This window comes from Amphibalanus amphitrite, unplaced genomic scaffold (assembly GCF_019059575.1).
Source record: "Amphibalanus amphitrite isolate SeventyFive unplaced genomic scaffold, NRLGWU_Aamphi_draft 000163F_arrow, whole genome shotgun sequence".
Taxonomy (NCBI): Eukaryota; Metazoa; Arthropoda; class Thecostraca; order Balanomorpha; family Balanidae; genus Amphibalanus; species Amphibalanus amphitrite.
The window spans coordinates 72997-97851 of record NW_024881658.1 but is presented as its reverse complement, the minus strand read 5'-3'; the positions used below and the strand labels follow the sequence as shown (position 1 = coordinate 97851).

Genomic DNA, 24855 nt, shown 5'->3' with positions numbered 1-24855 from the left:
AACCATCAACCAAGAATCAACATCGAGACAATGTTGCATCAACACCGAGATAATGTTGAATCAATCAGAAATCAATATCGAGATAATGTTGAATCAACCAAAAATCAACATCGAGACAATGTTGTATCAACATCGAAACAATGTTGTACAATGTTGTCCTGTCAATATTGATACGATGTCGAAATTCAACATCGTATCAATGTTGAAAGTGGCTAACAGATTGACATCGATACAACATTGTTGTCAATATTGATACAACATCGATACAATGTTGATGTGCTACTAGGGTGGTCCCTATTGGTCCTATATGGCCTCCATGAGCCCTCAACGTCCCTAGACAGCCTTACATTATATTCCACTGGGCCCTGTTGGGTCAGCACCGGCCCCTGATAGGCTTGCACTGGACCCACCGGGCCTATACCGACCCATGAAGGGCCTATGTCGAGCCCTCATGGACCTCCGATGATCACACGCCGACATGTGTGGCCCCATCAGCAGTGGTCCGTCTATCCCATGTACTTACGGTCTTTTTGGCCGATGTGACACCGGTAGTATATAGAAATGTTATGATTAAATGTCGTTATTACACAGTCAAAAGTCACAGAAAGAATATCCAAGCTCAAAAATGGCCTCAAACCCAACAAAAACTGGTATAAATCCCCTTCAAAAGCCGTAAGTCTATTAAACGCCATAGGGGAATAGCTACAGTCCCCCGCAATTTCGTCACGAGCATCGGGCCAATCAGCGTCGAGTATTGCCGAACGCCGATTGGTCGATTTCCGCTAGCCTGTAAATGCTGCTTACGGATATAGTTTTGAACAAGTGAGGGTCGCGGCTACTAATTATCGCTTGTCACCACTTTTTCGTCGGGAACGTTCTACCTGGTTTATATAGCCTTGGACCAGGGTCAGACTGCCGATGCTGTGAGCTCCGGCGCGTGCCGGCTTTCTGGTGACCTGTCAGTACGCTGATGTAGCGCGTTATTCACTAAACGGTTACTAATGGACGCTGACCCGTCATCAGGAGTGTTTTTACAATGAAACGATCATTAACAGGCTTCAATCTGAGAGCGGCTGGCATGGCAAAGGTAGGTATGCGAGATGTTCATCGATTCTTAAAATAAATCGAAATGCATTGACCAGTGAGCTTTTCAAAAACAAAATGAATGCAGAAGTCAATACCGAAATACGACATGTGAAGGCAAGAATTAGAATAGCTAAATACTAGGGTGACCCGCGTGCTCCGCAACGCGAAAAGGGATATTTTCGATCGGCGGGTGTTCGGTTGTTCTTGTGTCGGTTGGGTTATCTATCCATTTCGGTCGATTGCTTTTTGACGGCTAAACGTTTTGGTTTGTGGAAAAAATATCCACCGCATCGAGGTGCCCGTGTCTGATAAGCATGCTTTCCACTTCAGAATCTGTCAAATGTGCTTTATAATTTAGGCGCGTAGTTTTATGACAAATTAAAGGCGTAGATAATTTTCACTAAAAATCGTTTTGCAGAGGTTTGAAACATTTATATTTTTAAGAATACTGTTGCTTGTCATGCAAACGTGATGATTGGATCTTGGAGAGCATTGAATGCTCTTTCCAATGATAGCATTTTCAATTGTCAAACGTATCAGGTTAAGCAGCAAAATCCGTGTAATTATTTAGTGGCACATTTTGGACAAATACCATTTAATTCAGCGATTTTTTCCACCTTGTTTTTGATCAATTAGCTTTTCACAATTTTTCCATGAGAGACGGTACATTTTTATTGCTAATCGGCGCTGTTTCAACTCATTCCGTCTGACGATCACCTGAAATTAACACGCGCACTGCAGCGGGTCTGAGCCGAACACGAACTGCAGGGGGGGGGGGGTTGAAAACAACCCCCCCTGAGATCTCGAAAACGGCGCAACGTAGCGACAAGCGGTAAACGGCGTTGGATAGGTTGAGATGAGATCTACAAGAAATACTAAGATCATTTTTGGGTCAGGTCAAAAACGAGGTCACCAGAGGTCACCGAAGACAAAATGTTACGATTTTCACAACAGGAATTTCGCGGTAGTTTTTCTTGAATAACTTGTCTTGCACACAAGACAGAGGATCGATTCGAACGCCATCGTTCTTAGCTCGTCAAGGCGCATCGAATGATATATGATATGACCTCGAAAGGTCAAGTTGAAAAATTGACCTCAGGTCAAGGTCATGACCTTACCGAAATAGGTCATGTTGCATATCATTCGATCCGCATTGACGAGAAAAACACGATAAACGTCGAACGGAGTCTCTATCTCTATTCAATCTCAAGTTATTGAAGAAAAACCGCTGGTGACCTCAGGTGACCTAAGATGACCTGGAGATCACCTTCCAAAGGTCATAAGTGATATGTTTCGGTGAAATCACCAACAGGGACCTGTAATACTATGATCCTGAGCGTATTGAAGTCATAGGATGGCATTCAGAGTAAGTTGAAATTTCTCCCATTGACTTATAATGGGCCGGTCGCAAAAATGACCTGACCTTAGGTCATCGATATAAAAATTCCGAGATATACAAGTTGTAGCTCGTGATGACTTTACTATTTCCTGTGGGTTTCAAGATCATATCTCAACAACTGTGGGCTTGGTGGGATTGCAAACTTCGAAATTTACGTTTCGAGGTAGGGTCACTTGACCTGACCTGGTGACCTGACCATAGGTCACCTGGGGTCAAAATTTTTACTCAAGGTGTGCAAAAGTTGGGAGAACAGGTATGCAAAATTTGGCGGCGCTACGCGCCGCCGTTTTCTCGCGATTTGCGAAAAACCACAGGGGGGGGGTTGAAAACAACCCCCCCCTGCAGTGCGCGTGTTAATATAAATTCCAAAATCCGTCCAAAACGTCCATTTTTCGAAAGAAAGTGTCCTCCCCGGTGCACGTGGCGCGTGCCAACCCCTGCACCGCACACCATTCGATAACCCGTTCGATTCTCTACACGATGCTGTTTTCCCCGTACCGGTCGGGACCACGGTTACCGAGATATTGCACCGGGACCGGACCCGTGTCGGGCAAATTTGGCTGTTTTTGCCCGTTTTTGCCAGCCGATTAATACATGTAAAGTCTATGACGCGAATTTGCACTTTTTGGGCACGCGCCACGCGCTCGCTATCGATCCGATCGAGCTGAGACCCATCAAAGGCACGTTGTCCATCCTTGTTCTATGAGTTGCGCAAACTTCAGCGCGGTAGGTGCAACGGTGTGACCTGTAACCCGCGCTACGTAGCACCATGTCGCGACCTTCGTAATAGACAGAAACTACGTCACCACAAATAGTAATATAGATGATTTTCAAAATGAAATGTAGTAAGCCACAAAGCTGACGCGGCAGTAAGCTGCTGCGCCTTGCAGGTAGAACCGGTAAACGTAAACACCGCTAAGATCGAGCCACATAGCGTAAGATCCGTTAGCGCTACAATTGACCCTCACGCTGTCACCTATCGGCACACCACCTGCGCTGTCGGCCGTGACATAGCTGTGTGCCGGCGAGCCGCGTAACGACGCTGTCAATGGCGCACCGTACACCCTGGCCGCGCGGTACCCATCCATTCTAATTACACCGCAACGACGCACGGTGCGTCCCGATTTACCCAGCGCGTGCAAAAAACGTCCGCAACCGTGTTTTCGCTCGAGGCGGTGACAGGGCTTGGCGCAGTGTGATTTGGCCGAGGGCGGTGCCAGCACACAGCAGGAGCCTTCAACTCGTCGCCTCGGAACTGACGGCAAGAAACGGCCTTCCCGGAGCGTCGGCAGACAGGGTCAGAGGAAAGACGAGCTGCCGCCGCTCCACGGCGACCAGCCAGAGCCGCTGAGGCACCGAAACGGCACACGTTCCTCCACAAACACAACAGCAGGCGCCGGGCCGGTGGAAACGTAGCTTTACGAACTGGAGCTCCCCCCCCATAAGAACATCAGTACTTCATGTGCTTATCAGGGTTTCTTTTATCAGTGACGCCGTGGTCCGGTCACAAGCATGTGACTGTTCCTAAAAAATGCCGCTGTTTGTTCCTTTACTTCAATTTGTCATCACATGGCACCATTCCATCGTTCACACCTCTGTTGCCAAGAACCTACATTGAATGATACAAATGTGCGTGAATTTAGAAAACGGCAGCTGTTCGAATGTGTGACACCTTACATTCACTCTTCTCAGTTGAAGGGCTTAAAGATGTTTGCATACCATTGAAGTGCGTGTCCTCCCAAGTGTGGAGCTTCACATAATCTAACAATTACCATACAAAACATGTAGCGACTGTGGTTACGATGCAATGTATTTGAAAAGAAGCGTTGAATTCATTCTCATCTCAAGTTTCAGAGCTGGAATATAAATGACGTTTGATTACGAAAGTTTGCGCTCCACGATTAAATACTACCTTATGATCTCATTTCCACATTGTTCTTTTAGAGGCATTACAACAAAAAAGGATAAAAAAACAAGTAAAAACGCTGCATCAGGAGCCCCTCTCATCTTTCGCATGACAGCATTTTTTCCGTCTGGTGTTAAGTGCCTGCTAATTTCGGACTCACATTTTCCCTGTCCGCACTTCACCGTAGTTCCACGGAGTGATCACTGTCGCTGGTGTCCTCTCCCGCCCCTGATGGCAGTGGAGTGACATGTTTAGACGACTGGACAGCCTCAGCAGCTCGTTCACAGGTGCTGTTCGTCGGCTAACAGTTCATGGCTGTCGAGCTGGAGGAGAGAAGACCACAGCTCACCGGCTCCTCTAACGAGCGTGTGGTGACCGGTAGAGCTCCACATTTTAATCTTATATCAACATCCAGAGCTACCACGTGATAGCTAGGACGTTAGCGATTGCGATGCTATCGAAGACTCTTAGCTTTTCTATAAGTGGTAGGAACACCAGCAGTTACAATGAAAATGCGGCTGTGAGCTGGCTACATACATAATATGTAGATGACATACAGCAGCATTCCTCACCGAGAGAGCATCTACCAGCGTTCCCACAAGAATGAGTATCTCACTAGCTGTAAATTCCTGTCTCTGACGATCGGTAGTTTCCAGAGCTGTCCATTACACGACAGCTGTCAGACTCTGCCAGATGCCTGACAGCCCGTAACAGCTATCGCACCTTGCACATCTCAAAGCAATACACAGCTACATCGCTAAACTGCGTGACAGCCACACGACACATCCGACGCCCTTTAACTTAACCGAAGCTTTCAGCATCAGGTTAGGCACCTCAGGCGGATGACAGCACCAATGCAAGCCATGTAACAGCCTAACACCGCTGCAACATCTGGCAGCTGAGGTCGCCACTGGGAGTTCTGTGGCAACTGTTAGTGCCACTAACAGTAGTGCAGCAGCTATCGGCATCGGCAACTCTAGCAGCTCAACAGAAGCTGCCAGTATCGCTGTCAGCTTGACATTAGTTATCAGCAGCTCTCCAGCATCTTTGGCAGCTTCATAGTGGCTGTCAGCAAAGTGGCAGCTCCCATTGCCACTGCCGGTAGCTGCGCGGCAGCTATCGGCACGCTGGTAGCTCCCATGCTGTAACTGCCAGTACTGCCGGTAGCTGCGCGGTAGCTGTCGACTGTCACCATCGCTGACAGCTGTGAGCAGCTGTCACCTGTCAGCACCGCTGGCAGCTGTGAGCAGCAGTCGGAGGTGGCGGAGCGGCGCCGGAGTGACCCGGTGACATTCAGGCGGCTGGAGGCCCCATCGGTGCTGGCAGCCGAACAATGTATATTTCTGCCCTGAGCCGGCTCCAACTGGCATCCGACGCTGAGCCGCCGGAGTCGGCACCGATACTCACCGAGCGGTCCAGCCTGGAGCGCCGCTGGTCGGAGCGGTCAGAGCCGAGTGGCGGTGATCGGCGCTCACCACACTCCTGAACCGGCTCAACTGCCGCTGTGTCGCAGAACTGCCGGCGGTCAGAGTGACCAGCCGAGCGACCACCGCACAGCAGCGCCGCGCGACGGTTATAGCCGGCCATAGAATGACGCAAGGCCAATGGCGTCGACGAAAAACGAGCGTGAAAAATCTCCTCAGCGTTCCTGAAGCGTGGTTGTAATGATCCGCAGCTTATTGATTTAGTTTTAATGTTTTTCTTTCTTTTAACGGCGGCAAGTCGGTTGAAGTTTTCAGAAGCTGCAATCAAAAACATATTAGATGCTATTTGAAAGGGGTTGGAAGATAGATGAATATTAATTGGATGGGTATGACATCAAATCGGTATTAGTCCAGCGCAATGTATCACGACTTCATAGAAAAGGTTCAGGTAACGCTCCTCCACGTTAACTAGTTTGAGCGGCAAAGACTGAGTGCCGGCCGTCGGTGGTGGCTCACGGTGCGTCCATGGCAGTTTGTCTGCCCACAGTCCACACGGGTGGTCCCCTAACACCTCCCCCAGCCATCGGTGTCACACTGGCCGTCAGCCGCGACACCTGATATACATCTCCGGTCAGCCGGAGATCTCCGAAGCTGTGGCAGCGCTGAGCTGCGGAAGCTCGGAGCTAAGCCGGAGTGCCCGTCGCACCACCAGGGTGGGACGATGTATCGCCGCATTGTTGTGACTTGCCCGGGCGAAATGGCACGCCCCTGGCCGACGCGTCCAGCGACGAGCCAACAGACTTCAGCCGAGGGCAAACAGACGGCCTCAGCGCCCACCAAGAGAATATTCATAGATTTGGACGGCGGGCCGGTTTCGAATTCCCTCCCCCGGAGCCGCCTGGAAAGCTCTGTCGGCCGGCGGCCAACAATAATAGGTCCGACACGTCGGGCGCCCTTCATTATTGCTACCGGCGCGACACGGCCCGACACCGACCCGATCATTGCCCTCACACCAACGGTCAATACATGGCCGTCGCCGCTTATAAATACAGCGGGCAGGAGCGACGTCGGCGAAGGATGCCGTGATGCTATCCTGCAGGTTGGCGACCGGGAGATAGGTAAAACTTGCGCGGACAGCGCTCGGGGTGATACATATATTTATCGAGCCAGCACACGGACAGCGCCCAGGTCGACGTCGGGTGAGCTGTGGTGACCGCCTGACCACCATCAGAGCGACCCGGTGAGCGGATGTGACGCTGTCACATGGCTCAGCAGAGATGTCAGCTGTCACATCGCCGGGCTGGCAGACGGCGAGCGCCGAGACTGGTGACCGCTCACTGGGTGGAAGGCCCGGGGCACTGACCCCGTCCAGACGCCACTTCGGGATGATTTATTCACCGGTGTTTGTCAGCTATTGTGCCAACAGATACAACGCAGCCATCGTATGTGTTGTTTTAGTGGATTTATGAATAGATAATGCTACATTGGTGGTCACATCCAACGATTGACTGTCAAGTGTCTAGCCTAGGATTAAAGCTTTATAGAGAAATGATAAGAAACGGCACTGATGTAAATTAAAGGGACAACGCTTATGAAAAACATCTAACAATAAGCAGATCGAAAATTGAGGAAGCATGAGAAACCGAGGAAGCTTTCTGCAGAATAAAAATGCTTGCTTAGCTGATGTTGAATGAGGTGAGCAGCGTTGACTGCAGTAAGAGGTCAATTGACAAGGTAGCATAGCTTAACTCGCATCCAAGTCGAGACAAGTATTGCAAAGGTCATTCACACCCTAACTGATAGATGTCTCGGGTAGTGGGATTGCACTAAAAACAACAGCGCAAGCAGGCACATCACTGTGCGTCGTATTATATCAACCTCATCTTCCGCGATGGACGGAGCTGTTGAATAACGCGCATCTGATGCAAATATCGGCCGTCTGTCACTACACTCCGCCGCGTTTGTCGCTGATGGACTGTATAACAGGCGTGTCAGAGCAGATAGAAGGCATGTTCCCTGTAGCGTCTGCATACAGAAATGGAGAGTTGCGCACCGAGCATCGTTTGCTAACCAGACCTTACCGGACTGATGTCTGACTGAGCAGACCGGCTTTGACGTCACTCTAGTCCTCGACAAACTGGAGGCTCAGTAAAATTTAGCCATCGAAGGTGGCTGTTTGTCAAGCTCAGAGCTACTTTTCGTACCATGAACGCTGTTGATGCGATGCATAATAGCACCACTTACATGTACAGGTCTCGCGAGATTAAGCGGTAGGTTTTGCACTTTTACATTTCCGGCTATATCTCAGAAACTAATCGATCTACAATGAAGCCATTTTATACGATCATGGCCGGCTTGTTACCCAACAAGTCGATCGCATCTTCAATACTTAAAAGCTCAAGACGATGAAGATATAGCCTGAAGTACACTAAATTTTCTAGGTGCAAAACCTACCGCTAAAACCCGCGAGACCTGTGCAGGCGGCCGAAAAGTTTGTCATGCAGCAGTACGTCATGCAAGAAGCCGGGCAGAGAAGTGGAGAAACTCCATGGATACGGCAGACGGGCCGTGTCGTTTGTTGTGCCGGCGCCGTTTTCTGACAGAGAGCACGCGCCGAACAGCGGCAGTGGTCGCTAGGAATGCAGTGGGAAGATGAAGAGGTCGTCAGGTGTCACGTGACGTGACAGAGAAAGAAGGAAAGGGAAGAGAGAGGAGAGAGAGAGAGAGAGAGAGAGAGAGAGAGAGAGAGAGAGAGAGAGAGAGAGAGAGAGAGAGAGAGGGGCAGGCTAGAATAGCATTCCTGAACATGCTTATGCTGAATTGAATTGATAGCTGGTCGATTCATATCCCGGTCTTCGCCGCCACGGACGGTACGTTAATGTAGCTCCAGGGCTCAAGAATGTCTCGCGAATCCGTGATTGTCTCATTATTGTAATGAAGCAGTGAAACCATCACCGGCAGCACCGCCTCATTTCATTCGATCATTACATCGCAACAGAACCTTTCAAACACCCGTGTAGGGTGTCGATTATCCCCGGCCGCCCCACACGGTCCTATTTGTGGCCGTGACTGCATTGATGGCCGTGCAGGGGGGGGGGGGGGGGGAGGGGGACGGACACCCGAGTGGACTGGGGCGCCGACACTAAGCCCCCACGGCACACCAGCCTCCATTACCGGCCGGCGGCAAACATCCGACGGCAAACGTGGCGCGCCGCGCCGTCAGAAGACGATCGCACCGCGCCGCCATCGCCGCCGAGGAGACCCCGACCCAGGCACCACCCGTCCGGTCGGCTCCCGGGCTGGGCAGAAAGGTCAGCGGGTCTCCTAAAACGCCGTCGTCGATCCACGTCCCACAGGGCGCAGTCGATTACAAATTCCACAGAGATCTACGCATCACCCAGTGTGCGTGCCGAGTGGCTGGAGAATTTGATTATAAAGAAAAACGACCTCGTAAAGCTCAACCGCTACGCGAGGAGTAACGGTAAATACGTGAAGTAACGGTAATACGTTAATGCTCAATCTACATAGAGGATCTGCCAATAGAAACCTCGTCCAGAAAATGATTTAGCGCAAACATAAGCAAAATGTGTTGAGCAAGCACAGCGAAACGCTCCGAGTGCCTCACACTACTGCGAAGAAGGACAAATATTGTTGAACCTAAAGCAGACACCTCTGGACATGAGAACACAGCCTCCCAGTTCAATTTCAGTCGACCGCAGCACGGTACCGCTCGTCTGCGCCGCCACACGCCTCTCTGCGCCACCGCACGTCGCCGTCGTCTATTCTGGCGAGGGTCGTAACGAGGGGGAGCTGCCAGCCGGCTCGCACCAACTGGGTCAGAGGGGCAGTCAGAGGACAGAGCTGCCACAGCCGTCCGGCGCTGAAAGATGGCCCACACAGGTCCTCTGAGGACGCTGGAGCGAGGGAGAGGGAAGGAGGAGAGAGGGAGGGGGAGGAAGAGAGAGAGAGAGAGAGAGAGAGAGAGAGAGAGAGAGAGAGAGAGAGAGAGAGAGAGAGAGAGAGAGAGAGAGAGAGAGAGAGAGAGAGAGAGAGACTGAGTAAGAAAGAGCAGGAATGAAGAACTGTGTTTCTAAAACCCAAAAGGTTCAACGATGCTAAACACCGGCCGCTGCCTCGTCCCTAGATGGCGCTGGTATCAAACGCCTGAAGCTAGACTGTGCCGCATTGCCTGGCTAGCTATAACGCCTTACGGAAAAAGAGCATTCGTTGTGCGGAGAGATATAAAATTTAAACAAGCTTGACGGACTTCACTTAAAAATGACTATTGCTATTATAGAGTTTTGCAAGCCTTTGGGCAAATAACGGAAACAAATACAAAAAGCTAAAAGCTGAGTGCTTACAAGTTTTGAAGGAGATAATGACAAAAAAAGTTTCCGAATATTTCACCTGCCTACCTATTAGCGTAGTTAATGTGTTTGTTAAGTACCCTGAACACCCGAAAGCCCCCCCCCCCCCGATGTTGCTGGTGTGAGGCTGACAAACGACATCCAAATCACAGAGGCGTTAGGCGCTGACTGATGGAGTGGCTGACGGCCCCCTCGGGGCTCCTTGGGAGCCTGTTGCACGCTCGTGTCACACACAAGAGACGTCGGCCACCCGCACCTCCAGCAAGACGAATGGTGCTCGGCCAAAACAGACACTGACGGCGCCACACTGCCGGTTAGACTGATGACGTCATGTGAATAGTAACGTCGTAAGTGACGGTAAGAAATGAATCTTCAGTGTCTTCCATCACTGTTTGCTATGGACCTAAGAGCGCGTCCACTGCCCTGCTCGTTTAATATCGATCATTTGTAATAAATCATAATTAATCGAGTGGAGAAGCCAATCAGCAAGATCAGCAGGAAGTCAAATAAAATCAGCAAGTTACATAAAAAGTTGGCTATAGGTACCAATCAGCAGCCGAAAATAAGCTGAAAGTAAACAAACCGTACTCTCAAAGATATATGCAGGAAACCATGTTTAACTGCTTCGAAGGTCAACTATAAAGCAATGCTGTTCCGATTAGCTGAACTCGAATGATTACGTAGGTATTTTATAAGCTCCTAGGATTCGCAGCGTATGGTGAGAACTTGTTACTCGGCCTAAATATACAATATCGCTTCAGATTGCGTCATATTTCTCAAAGCAAATTCAACATCAACAAAAAGTTTACAAAGGGATAAAATCAACCCCAAGCCGATACCTCGCAGAAATAGTGTGAGATATCGGATACTATGCCTTGATCAGTGCACTGAACTTATCCAATATCCATGCTCCTACAGTCATCGTATGCTCCTACGTAACATCAAAGGCATTCCATTCGCCAAAAATCGAGCACCCCTAAAATATTGCAAAATCGGGCCTCACAGAGCCCGCGGGTGGCTCAGCGGCTGTTTACAAACTTCCAGAGCGACCAAAACAGTTGGCGATAAGCTATGGGGCCTCGGGAGCTACAGTTTTTGGCACCGCGCCTATTGCACACAGCAAGCAGCGTCACCTGGAGGCGCAGCAAAATGTCAGGTAAACACGCGACAACGGCGCAAATCGAGAAAACACCGTAGGCACGGCACGTGCACGGGCACGGAACGTGGGACCACTGCCAGCTGGAGCGGGGGTACCACGTTGGAAAGTATGCCGGCTGCGCACTTCCAGAAACTGCTTCTTCAAAAGTCGCTTTTTAACACTTATCCATGCGAAGTAATAATAATGAGGATTTGATATGTTTTGCTTCAAGTGTAATGTGACATTCACGGAGGGTCACTCGCCTCATCAGATCTAGGTCAAACAAACACAAACACGGTAAGGATAAATAACGATGAGGCATGTGAGGGTAACGGCAGCTGAGCACCGAACCCAACGAGAGTCTCTGAAAAACGGCCTCAGTTCTGGCGACCCAGACCAGGGGACAAGGCGCCATACACATGCTGCCAACAGATGTGAGTCCATGAGACCGAGTCCCCTAAAAACGCCACGCTGTACAGGCTTCAGCGCCTCCGCCCAGCCTTCGGCGCCGCGGCAGAACGGGTCAGCTTCGATGCCAAGTTGGCAGCCCGTCGAAACTGTGTGGGTGGAGTGAAAATGGCAGCCGAAGGGACTGGAGGGCGGTGGGCGGAGGGACTATAGGGCGATGGGAGGTGGGCGGAGGGGCTATAGGGCGATGGGAGGTGGGCGGAGGAGCTATGGGGCGATGGGAGATGGGCGGAGGGACTATTGGGCGATGGGAGATGGGCGGAGGGACTGGAGGGCGGAGGGCCATGGGTGATAGCTACCGTGGCACGCCAATGGGCGTGGCTGTCAATGGATAAGTATATATTATAGTAGTAAGTATATATTAATAACAAAAAAAAAAACGTGGACATCATCGTATTTTTGTCCGAAAAAATATGAATCACGAGTAATGTGAGACTTGAGATTCCCATGGGAAAAGCGAACTATGTGTCAACTTCAATGTATATTCTTTGGAAAAGAACAGTTCATTGACAAAGAGCAAAGCAAGCTACTTCCGCACCAAAGTGAGCTAATAACAATAAGACCGAATTCGATTTACCCAGTCAGCACCAGGCGTATGACATGCAACCACTCTAGCTGGGCCACCTGCTTATATATTGCAATTTTCTCGAGCTTAGAGCCAGGAGCTTAGCAGAAATTACGCCCATTTCAGGCGAGAGATCTCAGCCCCCAAGAGCGCTGCCATGAGATCGTGTCGGCCCAGCGCGAGCTGTCCCGCCGACACGGGCAGGCGGGCTGTCCCCGTCGGCACAGCCCGCACAAGACGGACCGAACCGACCCCAGCGGCGCGCGGCGGACTCCAGTTTCTATAACGAACGCGTCTGGCGGCGCCGTGTGACACCTCCCGGCACATGTGACACGGACAGGTGACACCCAGACAGGTGACACGTCGCCGGGTGCTGTTCTTGGCGCCGTCGCCCCCCGACGCTCAACGTGACATAATGACAACAGCCTGCTTTATTAAAAGCCAACACGCCCCAGCCGCTCACGGTTTTATTACTTCACAGGCTGGCAAAATGACATTGATAAAAATATACTGCCTTCTGCCCCACTGCGGAGGTGCTAAGTCTGCTTGGTGGTAAGTAAAAAACCAATTCGTACCACGTATCACTGACGTACTGTCAAGGCAGTCCGGACGCGCTGATCAAGATTTACCCCTGCGCCGGAACCCTGAGCGGACGGGCGGAAATTCAGTCCATTACATAGGAGCATGATGGAAAATTGGAAATGCCACAAGGTTGACAAGGAATAGCTATCGAAATCAAATCATATGAAATAGAATATTACAGAATACGTTTTTTATCAGAATTAGATAAAGTAACCCCTATATCAAGTAAGAAAATTACACCACAAAGCTGAATGACAGCGAAACGTAACAGGCTGCCGTATCAGTCTCCAAAACCCCACCTACCTGAGCCCCAGAGGTCGCCACCACGGCACCAGATAAGACACCCTAACCACGTCGGTACTAGCACGAAGACGAACTGAGACCACTGCCCACCTGAGCGCGGCCCGACCACTGCCGCTCACTGCTCTGATCCCAGTCTGCCCCTCGTCTGTCTGTCTGGGCACGTCATGCTGACCGCAGCCGCGGCAACTGCCCGTCTTTGACCGACCTGCCGCCTCCTCTCCCGAGGCTAAACCTCTCCGGGAGCCCTCTCCGGTTTTCATGAGCCCGCCGAGCGCCGCGCGGCGTGGCGGAGCGCTGCTCCAAGGCCCGGAATCCCTCTGATCACCGCAGGCAGACGGCCACGGTGAAGTCATTACCCGGCGGACGCGTGTTAAGACGGCCACCAGTACAGGCGGAGAGCTATTTCAAACCGAGCCAGCTCATAACACACTCGTTTGGTGTAGTACTGGTGCCAGTGTCTTCACGGCAGTCAAACCAGCACTCCATTTAAAATGATTGTAAGGCGGCTGCCTATAGGCCACCGCATTTCAATTAGCACTGACGAGTCGTAACGCGCACAAGTGCTGTTTTCATTGTCAATAGGCTCTTCAATTGATCAGCGCGACGGCGAATAATCCAAACAAACGCGACACAGCAGAGTAAACATAGAGTCCGCCAGCGCGCACGTCATACTGAATCTCTGAAGCACCCTTACAGATGGAATAGCAAATTAGTTAGCAATTGCTGCGCGAAGGTAATCTAAAATTACGCATACCAATGTCAGTGGCGTGCCGGTAATTCAGTAAAGGGATGGTGGAGCGAAAGGTTTGAGATCCAAGTTTCGTGCAGGCACAAATGTATATCTGAATCATATTTTAACACAGGCAGTTGAAACCATACGTATTTAACCGATGTGAGTCAGGAGATTCCTGTCTTTGATGGCCTCTGGAAGCAAGAAGAAAGTGTTGCCAACAAGATGGAAATACTTCAGCCGGGTACGAACAAGCATTATCACCATCTGGATCGAGTGGCAGTTGCCCAGACAAACATGAACTGAACGCCAGCTGAATCACTGGAGCTAATTTTGGGACGAACACTCATACGGAGTTGCCTTACAAAAAGAGCCTAAGAATGAATGCTTTCAATGCCACACAAAACACCAGGCAAAGGCAAAAACAAAGTCGACCGTCAAACGCAAAGTCAAAGTCAACCGAGGTTTAGTCACTTTTCGTTAATTTATAAGCTATATCTTTGGAATATATGAATGCTCATCACCAATTACACCACTGGTCGTGGAAACAGAGAGAACAGACCACAATATCGAGCAACAAAGGCAAAGCACTAGCTATCACCTGTTATACCAGAAATCAGCCGGACGACGGATACCGTGCCAATAAACGCAGTACTGTGTGTATAGAGAAGGAACAGTAGTAGCTCAGCCCCCTCTCCCTCCCCGCCCTGACTCTGGACTGCCACCCTAGCGACAGAGTCAATATACAATCAGATGACGTGTACCCAGCCCCTGCCACTGGCTGTTCAGGGCCGAGCGACATATCACAGGCGACCGACGAAATGTCTAGGCCATTTATCTGTGACGAACAGGCATCCCTGCCGAGATCGGCACGATTATTTGGGCCAGGTGGATACGGGGATGAGATACACAAAAACAGAGTGTCTGGATACTGAAATACGCCCGGTAGGTGTGTTGAGGAAGAGGCAGATGAAGCCGAGGAACACTCACATCGGATGAATTTTTTCTTTCATAGAAAAGATGTTTCCGCGTAAGAAAAAAAAATTCGCAAATATGGCTGACTTCGGGTTTGGGTTTAAACAACGACATGACTATGACATCTTAACACGAGAGGAAGTTATAAATACCAGTATATTATGACTCAGTAGATGGACCGACGATTTCATCATTTCAAGATTCTAGAGTCGAACTAGCTCACAAAAAGACACAGTAGATGACCTTTACAAACGTTGGCAATGAACATCATAGTTCATTCGATGTGAGCAAGTTAATTTCGTTTACAGTTCTTATGTCTGCTATCTGCCAACCTTACAGTCTTTAGGACACAATTTAATAAACGAGTGAGTATTTCCGCCGACCGGTTGGCGGTGGGCCGATCGACACCCGGTGGAGCCCGCTGATGTTGGCAGGCCGTCCAGGCGGACAGGGTGCGGCCCGTGGGTCCCACTACACGCCTACCCAGCGCTAACCACCGGGACCCTGCGCTCGCAGCCCGCCGCGCTCTGATGTGCGAGCGGCGCTCCATTACGCAAGCCAGTGACGTGGCTGCGGCTTCCTTCTGAGCCCGGCGGGTGGTGGGTGGAATGGAGGAGCCCAGCCGCCCCCGCCCCCGCCCAACCACCGACTGACTGAGCTGGCGGCGAGGTGGGCGGCCAGGGCGGGGGCGGGGGGGGGGGGGGGAGCAGGTGAGGAGCCCCAGACCGTGATCCACTTACCTGCGGGTAAAATTAGCTATCGGACACGGACGGGACTGTTTCGAGCGCCCTTACCAGCGACATGGAAAAGAGGCTGGACCTCACAACCAGGACTGCATAACAGCTTGTTCAGACAGATCAAAGCGACTGCACTGTCCAATTAATATGGAGCACATATTCATGCGATGCTCCAAAAAGCTGTTTGAAGATCCACAATTTGTAGCATCGTTAAGTTCGCTCTCCACCAACTACCGACCAATTTCCGCCCAAAGCAGACGCGGCCAACGGTGGACGGGCCGGTAGTGCGCAGTGGGCAGACCTTTCTGTCCCGCCGAGAGGTGGTCGGACCCCAAAATAGCGGCCCAGGTGCCAGTGCCAGTCGGTTCGGACAGATTCCCGGAGCGCGCCCGGCTCACTCGCCGCTCCCCGAAGAGGAAGTGCCCCAGGAAGATGGAGTGGCGGGCGTCCCCACCGGGCGGTGGGTCCCTCAGCGGAACAGTGGCGCACTTATACCACTGCAGCTGACCTTAGCTAGGGATGGAAGAGCCGGACGGGAGCGGGGGAAACGGGGCACAAGAATGGGATAATAGATAGAAGCGTTGAAAGGTTTGTAGCGAACGGCGTTGCGTCCGATGGGGTTAATAAGACACATGAAAGCATAATTTTCCTCTCTTTTGAAGAACACAATCTGACAAAAATAGCAACGATAAATATTACTGGAAAGACATAAGCTTCAGCGAAATGTCTCCTCAAACTGCTGCGTCGTTTACAACTTCTCTGAAGATGAATTGAGTGGGCTGACACGGTCTTGTGTTTTCACCTAAGCTACACGCTACGTCCATGACCTCATCAGCAGCGCAAACTGATAACATCAAAGCAAACAAGGGCGGCTGTAAAAATCGGCCGCTCAGCGACACAATGCATTCCGGACCGGGCGGCGCGCTCCAAGGCAAACAGATCATGTATCGGTCCGATGGCGTGCGCTGCCAGCGGCTCGTGAGCGCTCTCCGCCTCCATGGCCGCGCCACACAAACTGCGACACAAAGTCACAGGCCAAAAAGTGTCATCAAAGCTAAAGCGATGGAGCATACATGCTGCTAGTTATCTCCTTTTTCAAGATACTTTAAAGTTTACCGATAAAATGGCTAATGCCTATTTTCAATGTGTAGTGTGTTCTTTCACTTAGTACTTTCAAAACACTAGCCGGTTTGAAACAGACTTGCAATGTCTCAAATAGATAGGTAAAATGCATTCTGCAGCCTATAAGATAGCCTGGAATTGTAAAACTGTAGTTGTCGTTCGTAGGCTAGTATTTTCATTTCTACAAATATGTTTTATATAGGAAATCCGAAAGTACAATCTATATTTCCAGTAAGCTACAAACATAGTGTTATTTATTGCACTATGCTACAACTACCATTCGGCAAGTTTGGCAAAAAACAAACTGGAGTGTATTTGAGATATGAAACGAATGTCTTCGTTCGTCTATTGATAGGAATTCCCGGTAATTAAATTACATAACGTTCATATCAAATGTTTCTGGTAGATATTATACCAATTAGAGCCGCTGGTCTTCACCTTACCATAGCTTCATGCTTCCATGCGAACAACGATTGTTCTAATTTCAGTGACTTGACTCCACCTCCACGCGAGAATAACGACTGCGTAATTAAGAATTAAGAGACAGAATGTGCTTCAAGTCAACTTTCCAACGATTTGATCACCACATGCCGCATCGTTATGCGTCATAAAGGCTATGTGTGGATAAATGTGATGTTCAAGAGAATTGTAGTCTTTGCTGCGACGGAATAACTAGTGTTTCTTACAACGATCACCGTCGTAATGCTAATCAGACCATGGAAAGTTTGTCCGCAGGTGCTCGCGAAGGTTAAACAAGGCTGCAGGATCGGCCCGGCGCTACCTCGCACACCGGCCGCTAGATGGTAGCACCAGTACACGCCTGAGATTATACTGTGCCGCAATGCACGCTTCAGGAATACGTGTCGTGCCCGGAAGTCACGTCAAAGCTGCCTTCAAAGTAAAGCCTCAGCTTACCGTATGTGTCGCTGAAGGTGATGTTTAGCTCAGTATCGTAGTCACACAGGTAATGGCATGTCATGAAAATTTCACACCATATGAACCCATTGCTTGTGCGGACATTTCAAATCCTTCAGAATTGGATATTCAGCTATTACATTGAGAAAGGCCTTTACAGCCGTGGTAGCTCAGCCTGCGCTATAATACAATGTTTGTTAATGTTTTAGTTGGCAGTCAAAGCCATACAGTATGCACCATGCGCGAAAAAGAATTAAACAATCTGACAAACTCCCGATTCGTTCCTGCTGCCAGAATACAGAGGTGAATGATACATAATGCGAAATTCCAAACTCACTGCACATTAATTCAGTTAAAAACACCTCTGCAGTCATAAAATCAGCCTCCCCATTATCCCAGTTAGAAGTCGTTCCTCTTCAGCATCCTAGCTAATCCCCGTCCCTTTCCTTCGGCGACTTGGCCCGGTGCTGCTGTCCCTCCTTATATGTATTAGCCCGGCAGGCCCCAACCCTCTCCAGCGGCCCTGCTGCAGCAGGGACCATGGTCCCCATCCTCTCCCGCCTCCCGGCTAGTCCTCCGTCCCTCTCCCTTCCTATGCCAGTGTCTAGCAGCGGTGGACCCGCCGCGCCTCACACCAGCCGCTGTATTTGTCCAGCGGCGGTGGCGGCGCGGTAACCCTATAGCCCGCCGCGGCGCGGCTGCCGCGCCCGTCTGGAAGCTGGACCTGGCTGGCTGGTGTCAGCCGCCCCCGCCCCCGCCCCGCCCCGGCTGGGCGGCCCGGAGCTGGCGCGTTCCAGGGCGGTCGTGTGTATATTTAGCCGGTGGTTCTGATCGGCCGCGCCCGCCGCCCCGGACCGGCGGCAGAATGGTCCGCGGCACAGGGCTGGTCTGAGAAGACCATCCGGGACCGGCTGGTACGAGCTGGTCGGTCTGGGTCTTGGGATGGTCCAAGGCGGTCATTCCAGGTCTCGGCATGGTCTGAACTGGCCAGTCCGAGGATTTTGGAAGTAGGAAGCTAGTTCGAGAGGCGGCGAGGCGAGTCTCTGAGAATGTGGAAAGTCTGTTCCTGTCTGATTAATTACTGAGACTGATAATGGTCTGGTCGAGTTCAACAGAAAAGAAAAAGCAGTGGCGATGTGAGTTGGAACGTTCTGATGATGCGAGCATCCGAGCGAGAGTGACGAAGGCCTGTTGAAGCAGACAGACTAGAGAGTGAAACTGAACACAATATGAGAAAGCTGCACCGAGGGCAGGAACCAATTAATTTCAATTTCATTACAATGTTTCCATGGTTTCTCCAATACCGTAATCTACACGCGGCATCAAATTTATAATTAGCCCTTGCTCATCGCCGACTCAAAGATGTTTTAATTGGACTCCCATTATTTACGCCGATAAGTTTGAAACAGACGGGAATCAGAAAAGAGATGTAAATTATTCGGCGGGTGGGATACGCTGGTGTGTTATGAACAATCAGCATCTTAAACATAAATCAAAGTTTTAAGCAAGCATCTTTAAGAAGTGCACACTTTAACCCGCGCCCCAGTGGCGGTCTCCGCCAACTTCGCCCTAGTGAGGGGGGGCATATGTTACCACCCACCTCTAGCTCAAAAACTAAGAGAGATAGAAAGACGCGGTAAAAAGCAGTCGATAGCTCTCAATGCGTACATTTGAAAGTATTTCAGTTATTTTTCATCTTAGAGCAATATTGGGGTCACCAGAGGTCATCAAAGGTCAAATTTGCCAACGGTCATTATATTTTTCAGAAAACATGCCGTTATCTCAGGAACTATGGTAGCTAGAAAAACGCATGGAAAAGCAATCGATAGCTCTTGAACTCTTCTTTTGAAAAGGTCATTATCAAAATTGACCTCAGGTCACGGGTTTAGCCTCCAGAGGGCAAAATCTCCAAAAATAGCTGTTTTTACGAAAAGTGTTTTTCGGCAATAACTTTCGACAACAAAAAGCCACGACATTTCTAGTGCCAGAATCGTGTTCCTCTCGCCGAGACGCGTCGAATGAACTATAATTTGACCTTGAAAGGTCAACTTGAAAATTTGACCTCAGGTCAAGGTCATGACCTGACCGGAAAAGGTCATGTTGCATGTCAATCGATGCGTCTCGGCAAGACAAACACAATGAGACCATCCCCAGCGTTCTATCTCTTTCCAATCGCGAGTTATTGGCAAAAATCTGTTTGTAGCCTCAAATGACCTCGGATGACCTTTCTAGAGGCTATCAGCAAAAATGACACCCTGGTCATCACGGGTGGTCCAAATCATTGTGATTCTGAAATATTTGGACTGTTCCTATGCGTACACACGGATCTAGAGGCATTTTCATTTTTCTCCATTGACTTGTAATGGAAAGGTCACGCCACTGACCTGACCTTAGGTCACGGATATAAAAAATCCGAGATATACAAATTGTAGGCGCCCGTAGCATCATGCAATCCACCAAGTTTAAAAGCTTTCTGACAAACACTGCAGGCTGGACATGATTGCAAACTTTTTTTTAGGCTTGGTCAGTTAACTTGACCTGGTGACCTGACCTGACATGACCTGGGGTCAAAAATTTAACACATTGTCCAAAATTGATGTACCAAAAGCTACTCCAAGCGGCGCGGCGCTACGCGCCGCGGTTTTTATTTACACGCAAAAAACGCTACAGGGTGGTAACATATGCCCCCCCCCCCACTGGGGCGAAGGTTAAAACAACTCAGTCTTATCGGACTGGTCTTTCTTTATTGCACAGGAAGGCAGAAATGATAAACCAATAACTGATAAACAGACCTAGACTGTGGTGCCAACTTCGCAGCACATCGAAAATTATCAAATGCCAATGCTTCGACAGTTTCAGACATTGATACACTATCGCCTGCTGCCAAAGCCCTATCTCAGTGACGTAGGATTCGCTAGCTGGTGACAGCCGCACCCGGGCTCCATAATGCACTCCCAACACGACTCCGACTCCGACTCGGGTCAGGGGGAGGAGGTGAAGGGTGGTCATTAATGTCACACCCCGAGTGGGCGGCTGACGACCAGTTTCCGTTTGGCAGCCCTCAGCTAGGCGCGCCGCCATGCTGACACCTTTCATCAACAGCACATGATGTCAGATGTGTACAAATATTACGACACGGGGACAAACGCGGCGCTTCATTGAGCCCAAAGCAGTATCCGGCGCCAGCGGATGATTTTGTGACGGTCCTTTATTTGTCCTGCCTTTCTGCCTAATTCCAAGAGCAAACGTCAGAGCTACCAAAGCCACATCCGAGTGGGGACTGCCGTAAGGCGCGACACTCGGCGTTTTCCCAGACTACTCGCCGCTGTGCCGCCCATAGCACCACATCAGACGCACAGAATGGTTGTTTTCCGACTACCGTCACCACCGGCGTCAGGCTTGGCACCAGTGCACCAACCCTGTCACCAGCGCACTTCGCAGTCGCCCTCTGGGGGTGGAGTGGCCCATTTTCACCTGGTCTGTCCGTGCCGTCTGTCCCCGGTCGTCCTCGGACCCCGGCGGAGAGAAAACAAGCCCGGCGAAACAGCGTCCTGGCCAGGACCGGCGTGTTTGACGTCACTGCTGGAGACGACTGCTGAGAGCCCGCTGCTGAGACGCAGACGCCATTAGGTGGGTTTGTTTTAGATTTCTCCCGCACTAAACAAAATGTCTCCCAGATGTGTGTGTAATGTGAAGAAATGTGATCTGCAAGACGCGGTGATACGCTTCAGGTATTCCGCTGCAGCTCACACAAAGTGCGTTATGTAACTTAATTACAATTTACAAATGCAATATGAAAGTTGTGAAAAAAAAATGTAAAAGAAAAAGTACTGAAGTATGTATGCTGGAGATATCTTCAGCCTATGCCTTATAATAAATATCAATGAGTAAAAGTTTGATTAAAAAAACAGTAAGAGAAGTTACCAAGATCTAACTGAACCAACATTACCATTTACGTCATTTTTAATGTGCGAGGGTGAATTGTAAATAGACGATAAGACAAAGTCAGCGATTGTGAAAGCACAGAAAAACGGCACCGATCCGCTCTTGGAAGCGTGTGGAATGTTTGTTTAATCACCGATCATTTTTAGCAAAATACCGTAATCCACAAACCAAGACCAACGTAGCACTTGTCGACATCCATGAAGAGCGATCTATCCCCTACCACATCATGACCACGAGGTCATTATCATTTCCAGACGCATTCGCATATGAAAGCGATAGCTGGTTGCACAAAAAGACGCTGAGGATAACTGCTAGATCGCCACCCCCGGAGTGTCCTCGCCAGCTGCAGGAGCGCTAGTGTCCAAACCTACCCCACTGCAAATCGTGGTCCGTTTGCTGCAGAGACGGATAAGAGCGAGCAGTACCACAGCTCCGGAACCGGTGAATGATTCATTATGATAATGAAAGACAAGGCCATGCATTTATGTGCGCAGCATTTATATCTTGTTTGCTTTTTAGTTATAAAATGATTTGAATGATGAGCTTGCTATAATGAAGGAAAGTTTACGTGAATACACAAACTTAATTAGACTGTAATGAGGTAATGCATGCAATTTTCATTGACATTGCATAACATTGTAAATTTGTTTCAATCAATGTTAATGTAAAGCCTCCGGAGTTTTGCCGAAATGCACATTACTTGCAGCTGCGCCGATGACAAAGTGGGCTGATGACGTGTGGATGCCGCTGTTTTTGCAGATCCCAAACGTGACATTTCAAAATCAGTCTGTTGACAGAACTGATGCTATCAAGGAGGTAACATATTAGCCAACGAAAGACGCCAAACCTGCGCATTGACAGTCTCGCAGCCACCACAGACGAATGCTGCCTGGCTGCGCTAGGAGCAGTGCTGCGCACTCTTGGCACAAAACCGAGTGAACTATTCTACAGAATAACGAAGCCTTTTGGTGTCGCTCACTAGGCTCACGCTATTAAAAATTCAGCTCCTTCTCTGGCGACTTCCTGGTCAAGAGTAAAACCGCACCGGCCCGTGTCTAGTGAAGCGTGTGAGTGTGTGTGTTTCGGGACTGACCTCATCACAGGCGGCGCAGCGGGGCTTCAGCTGCTGGGCGTAGTGCCTCTCGCAGTAGATCTCCTCGTCATAGACACAGTAGGTGAGGTCCACCAGGAGCTGGTCACACGTGTGACACACGAAACACGCAGGGTGCCACGTTACCTGAGGGAGAGAATGAGAAAGAGGGGTGAGCGTCGCGAGTCTTACGAAACATGCCTTATGAGAGGGATGGTAAAATAGTCCTTCTGGGCCTTCGAAACATGCGATGTGTCAGACGTTTGGGACACGAGTATGGGGATTGGGAACGTTTTGCCAGAATGCCTTGTGCTATTCGTAAGCGAACACCTATACGTAAGAACGCTAGGGGCAAAGGGCGATGAGAGGCCCGAGATGCATTAAGTCAGCCGGTGGTGGCCTCACAAAGCTTTAGTACGGTCCCCATTGTAGGTGGCGGTAGTGTAGGACACGGTCTCAGGATTCCCGCAGATGGCAGCACGGTAAACCAGCCAAAGCACATTGGAGTTATGTATGGTGACAATGACAGTCCGATTTTAAATAAACAGATTTGATAAGAATAAGTGTTCACAGTTACTTTGAAATGTAAAGAAAATAAAAAGCAGCTATTTGTCCCGAGCTTAAGCTGGTCCTTTCTTTTGATAGGAATCACTAAATGCCAACAAAAGGTGAAGATGCAGCATCTACCAGACCTAGCCAAATATCTGCAAACATTCAGCGATATACCACATTACCTAATCCATAACGGCAGCTAGGAGTCTAGCCCCTCGAGCTGGCCCAACCACCCCCTGGCCGGGCGCTGGGCTCCGAGTCACCCCGATTCTGAGCTCCTCCCATCCCACAGCCGCAGCCCGCTGGGAGACAGACCTAGGTGGCGCTGGCAGTCACCGGACGGCAGTCGAGAGGGACTGCGGCTCTACGAGGGATGGCTTCTCTGGCTCTCATAACTACAATGACCTGTTGTTCGCATGCGGACGGTAGGGAGGGAGGTAGGGAGAGAGGTAGGGAGGGAAATGAATAATAACTTCCAGTACGGACTTCAAAAATGCATGATATCAATGATGTTCTGCTAGAGATCAACGCTAAATCAAATTGAGACAGCCAAAATCGCTGAGGTCATTGGTTTAGAGAAGCTTTTACAAAAAAAAAAGAAGTCGTAAGGCAAAGACTTACACCAAAGTTTAATGAACTATTTGGTCTGCCACGACGAGGCATCCAGATCGGTGAGCCAATCAGCTTTGTCGAGGTCAAGGGCCTGATTTTGAGAGGTAGTTATAGGTGTCAGGGATCATATGTCTCACACTGCTGATCTGAAGCCGAGATCTGAGGGAGCATTCTACCGCCTGTTGACCCGAACGGTGATCAGAGGGGGAGAGTAATCTGACCCGTGTGCGGACATCACAGGAACCCATGTGTTATACCGGCGGCTGTGATCCGTGCAAAGGTGTCTCTAATTAGATCCCACTACGAAAATAGTTCAAAGTGTCGCGATCCAGTTACTAAGACCACAATTCATCATCAGGGTAGAGGCGAGCCGCGATATTCCTTTTTCTTTCTGCCAACACTTGGTGGGAGTCGATCAACAGAGTCTATCTTGACAGATTGGCCAACAATTAATTACAGCCAAAAGGAAAAGCCGCACGACTGAAGCTAAAAGGATATAACATAGCTTGTAAGGACAGAAATGCAACAAATCCAGGGATTTCTGCAATTAACGATTGCCACTATGTAAGTACCATTCTAATACTTCATCAGAGTACCAAATTGTAAAACCCGACACTGGGGTCAGCACTTCTGCGCGGCTCGGATGAATGAACTCACATCACCGAAGCGAGGAGCTATCACGGCCAGCTCGCCGTGTCGTATCACACCCTGGCACTTGCGGCACTCCTGGAACAAACAAAAACACAAACGGGGCGTCAACTGTGAGCACAGGAGAAAAACACAAAATTATGCACATGTAATAAAGCACGGATGAGGCGAAAATAACAAAATAAAAAGCTTTTATTGATGACAGTATATGCGAAGCAGGACAATAAGTACACCGACTGCACACATTAGAGGACAAACCAGCATGGAAATATCACAAGTCTTTTCATTCCA

At 49.8% G+C, this 24855-nt stretch overlaps 1 protein-coding gene across 2 annotated transcripts in view; it reads right to left on the bottom strand.

Moving 5' to 3' along the window:
• Positions 1–24855, bottom strand: part of LOC122383409 (four and a half LIM domains protein 2-like) — a 154899-nt gene that overhangs the window by 57815 nt on the left and 72229 nt on the right. For both annotated transcript variants that reach the window (XM_043369770.1, XM_043369771.1), the window contains 2 exons: positions 24574–24642; positions 22756–22899 (listed from right to left, as the gene is read on the bottom strand). In XM_043369770.1, coding sequence (XP_043225705.1) covers positions 22756–22899; positions 24574–24642 — 213 coding nt within the window. The remainder of the gene's footprint in view (positions 1–22755; positions 22900–24573; positions 24643–24855) is intronic.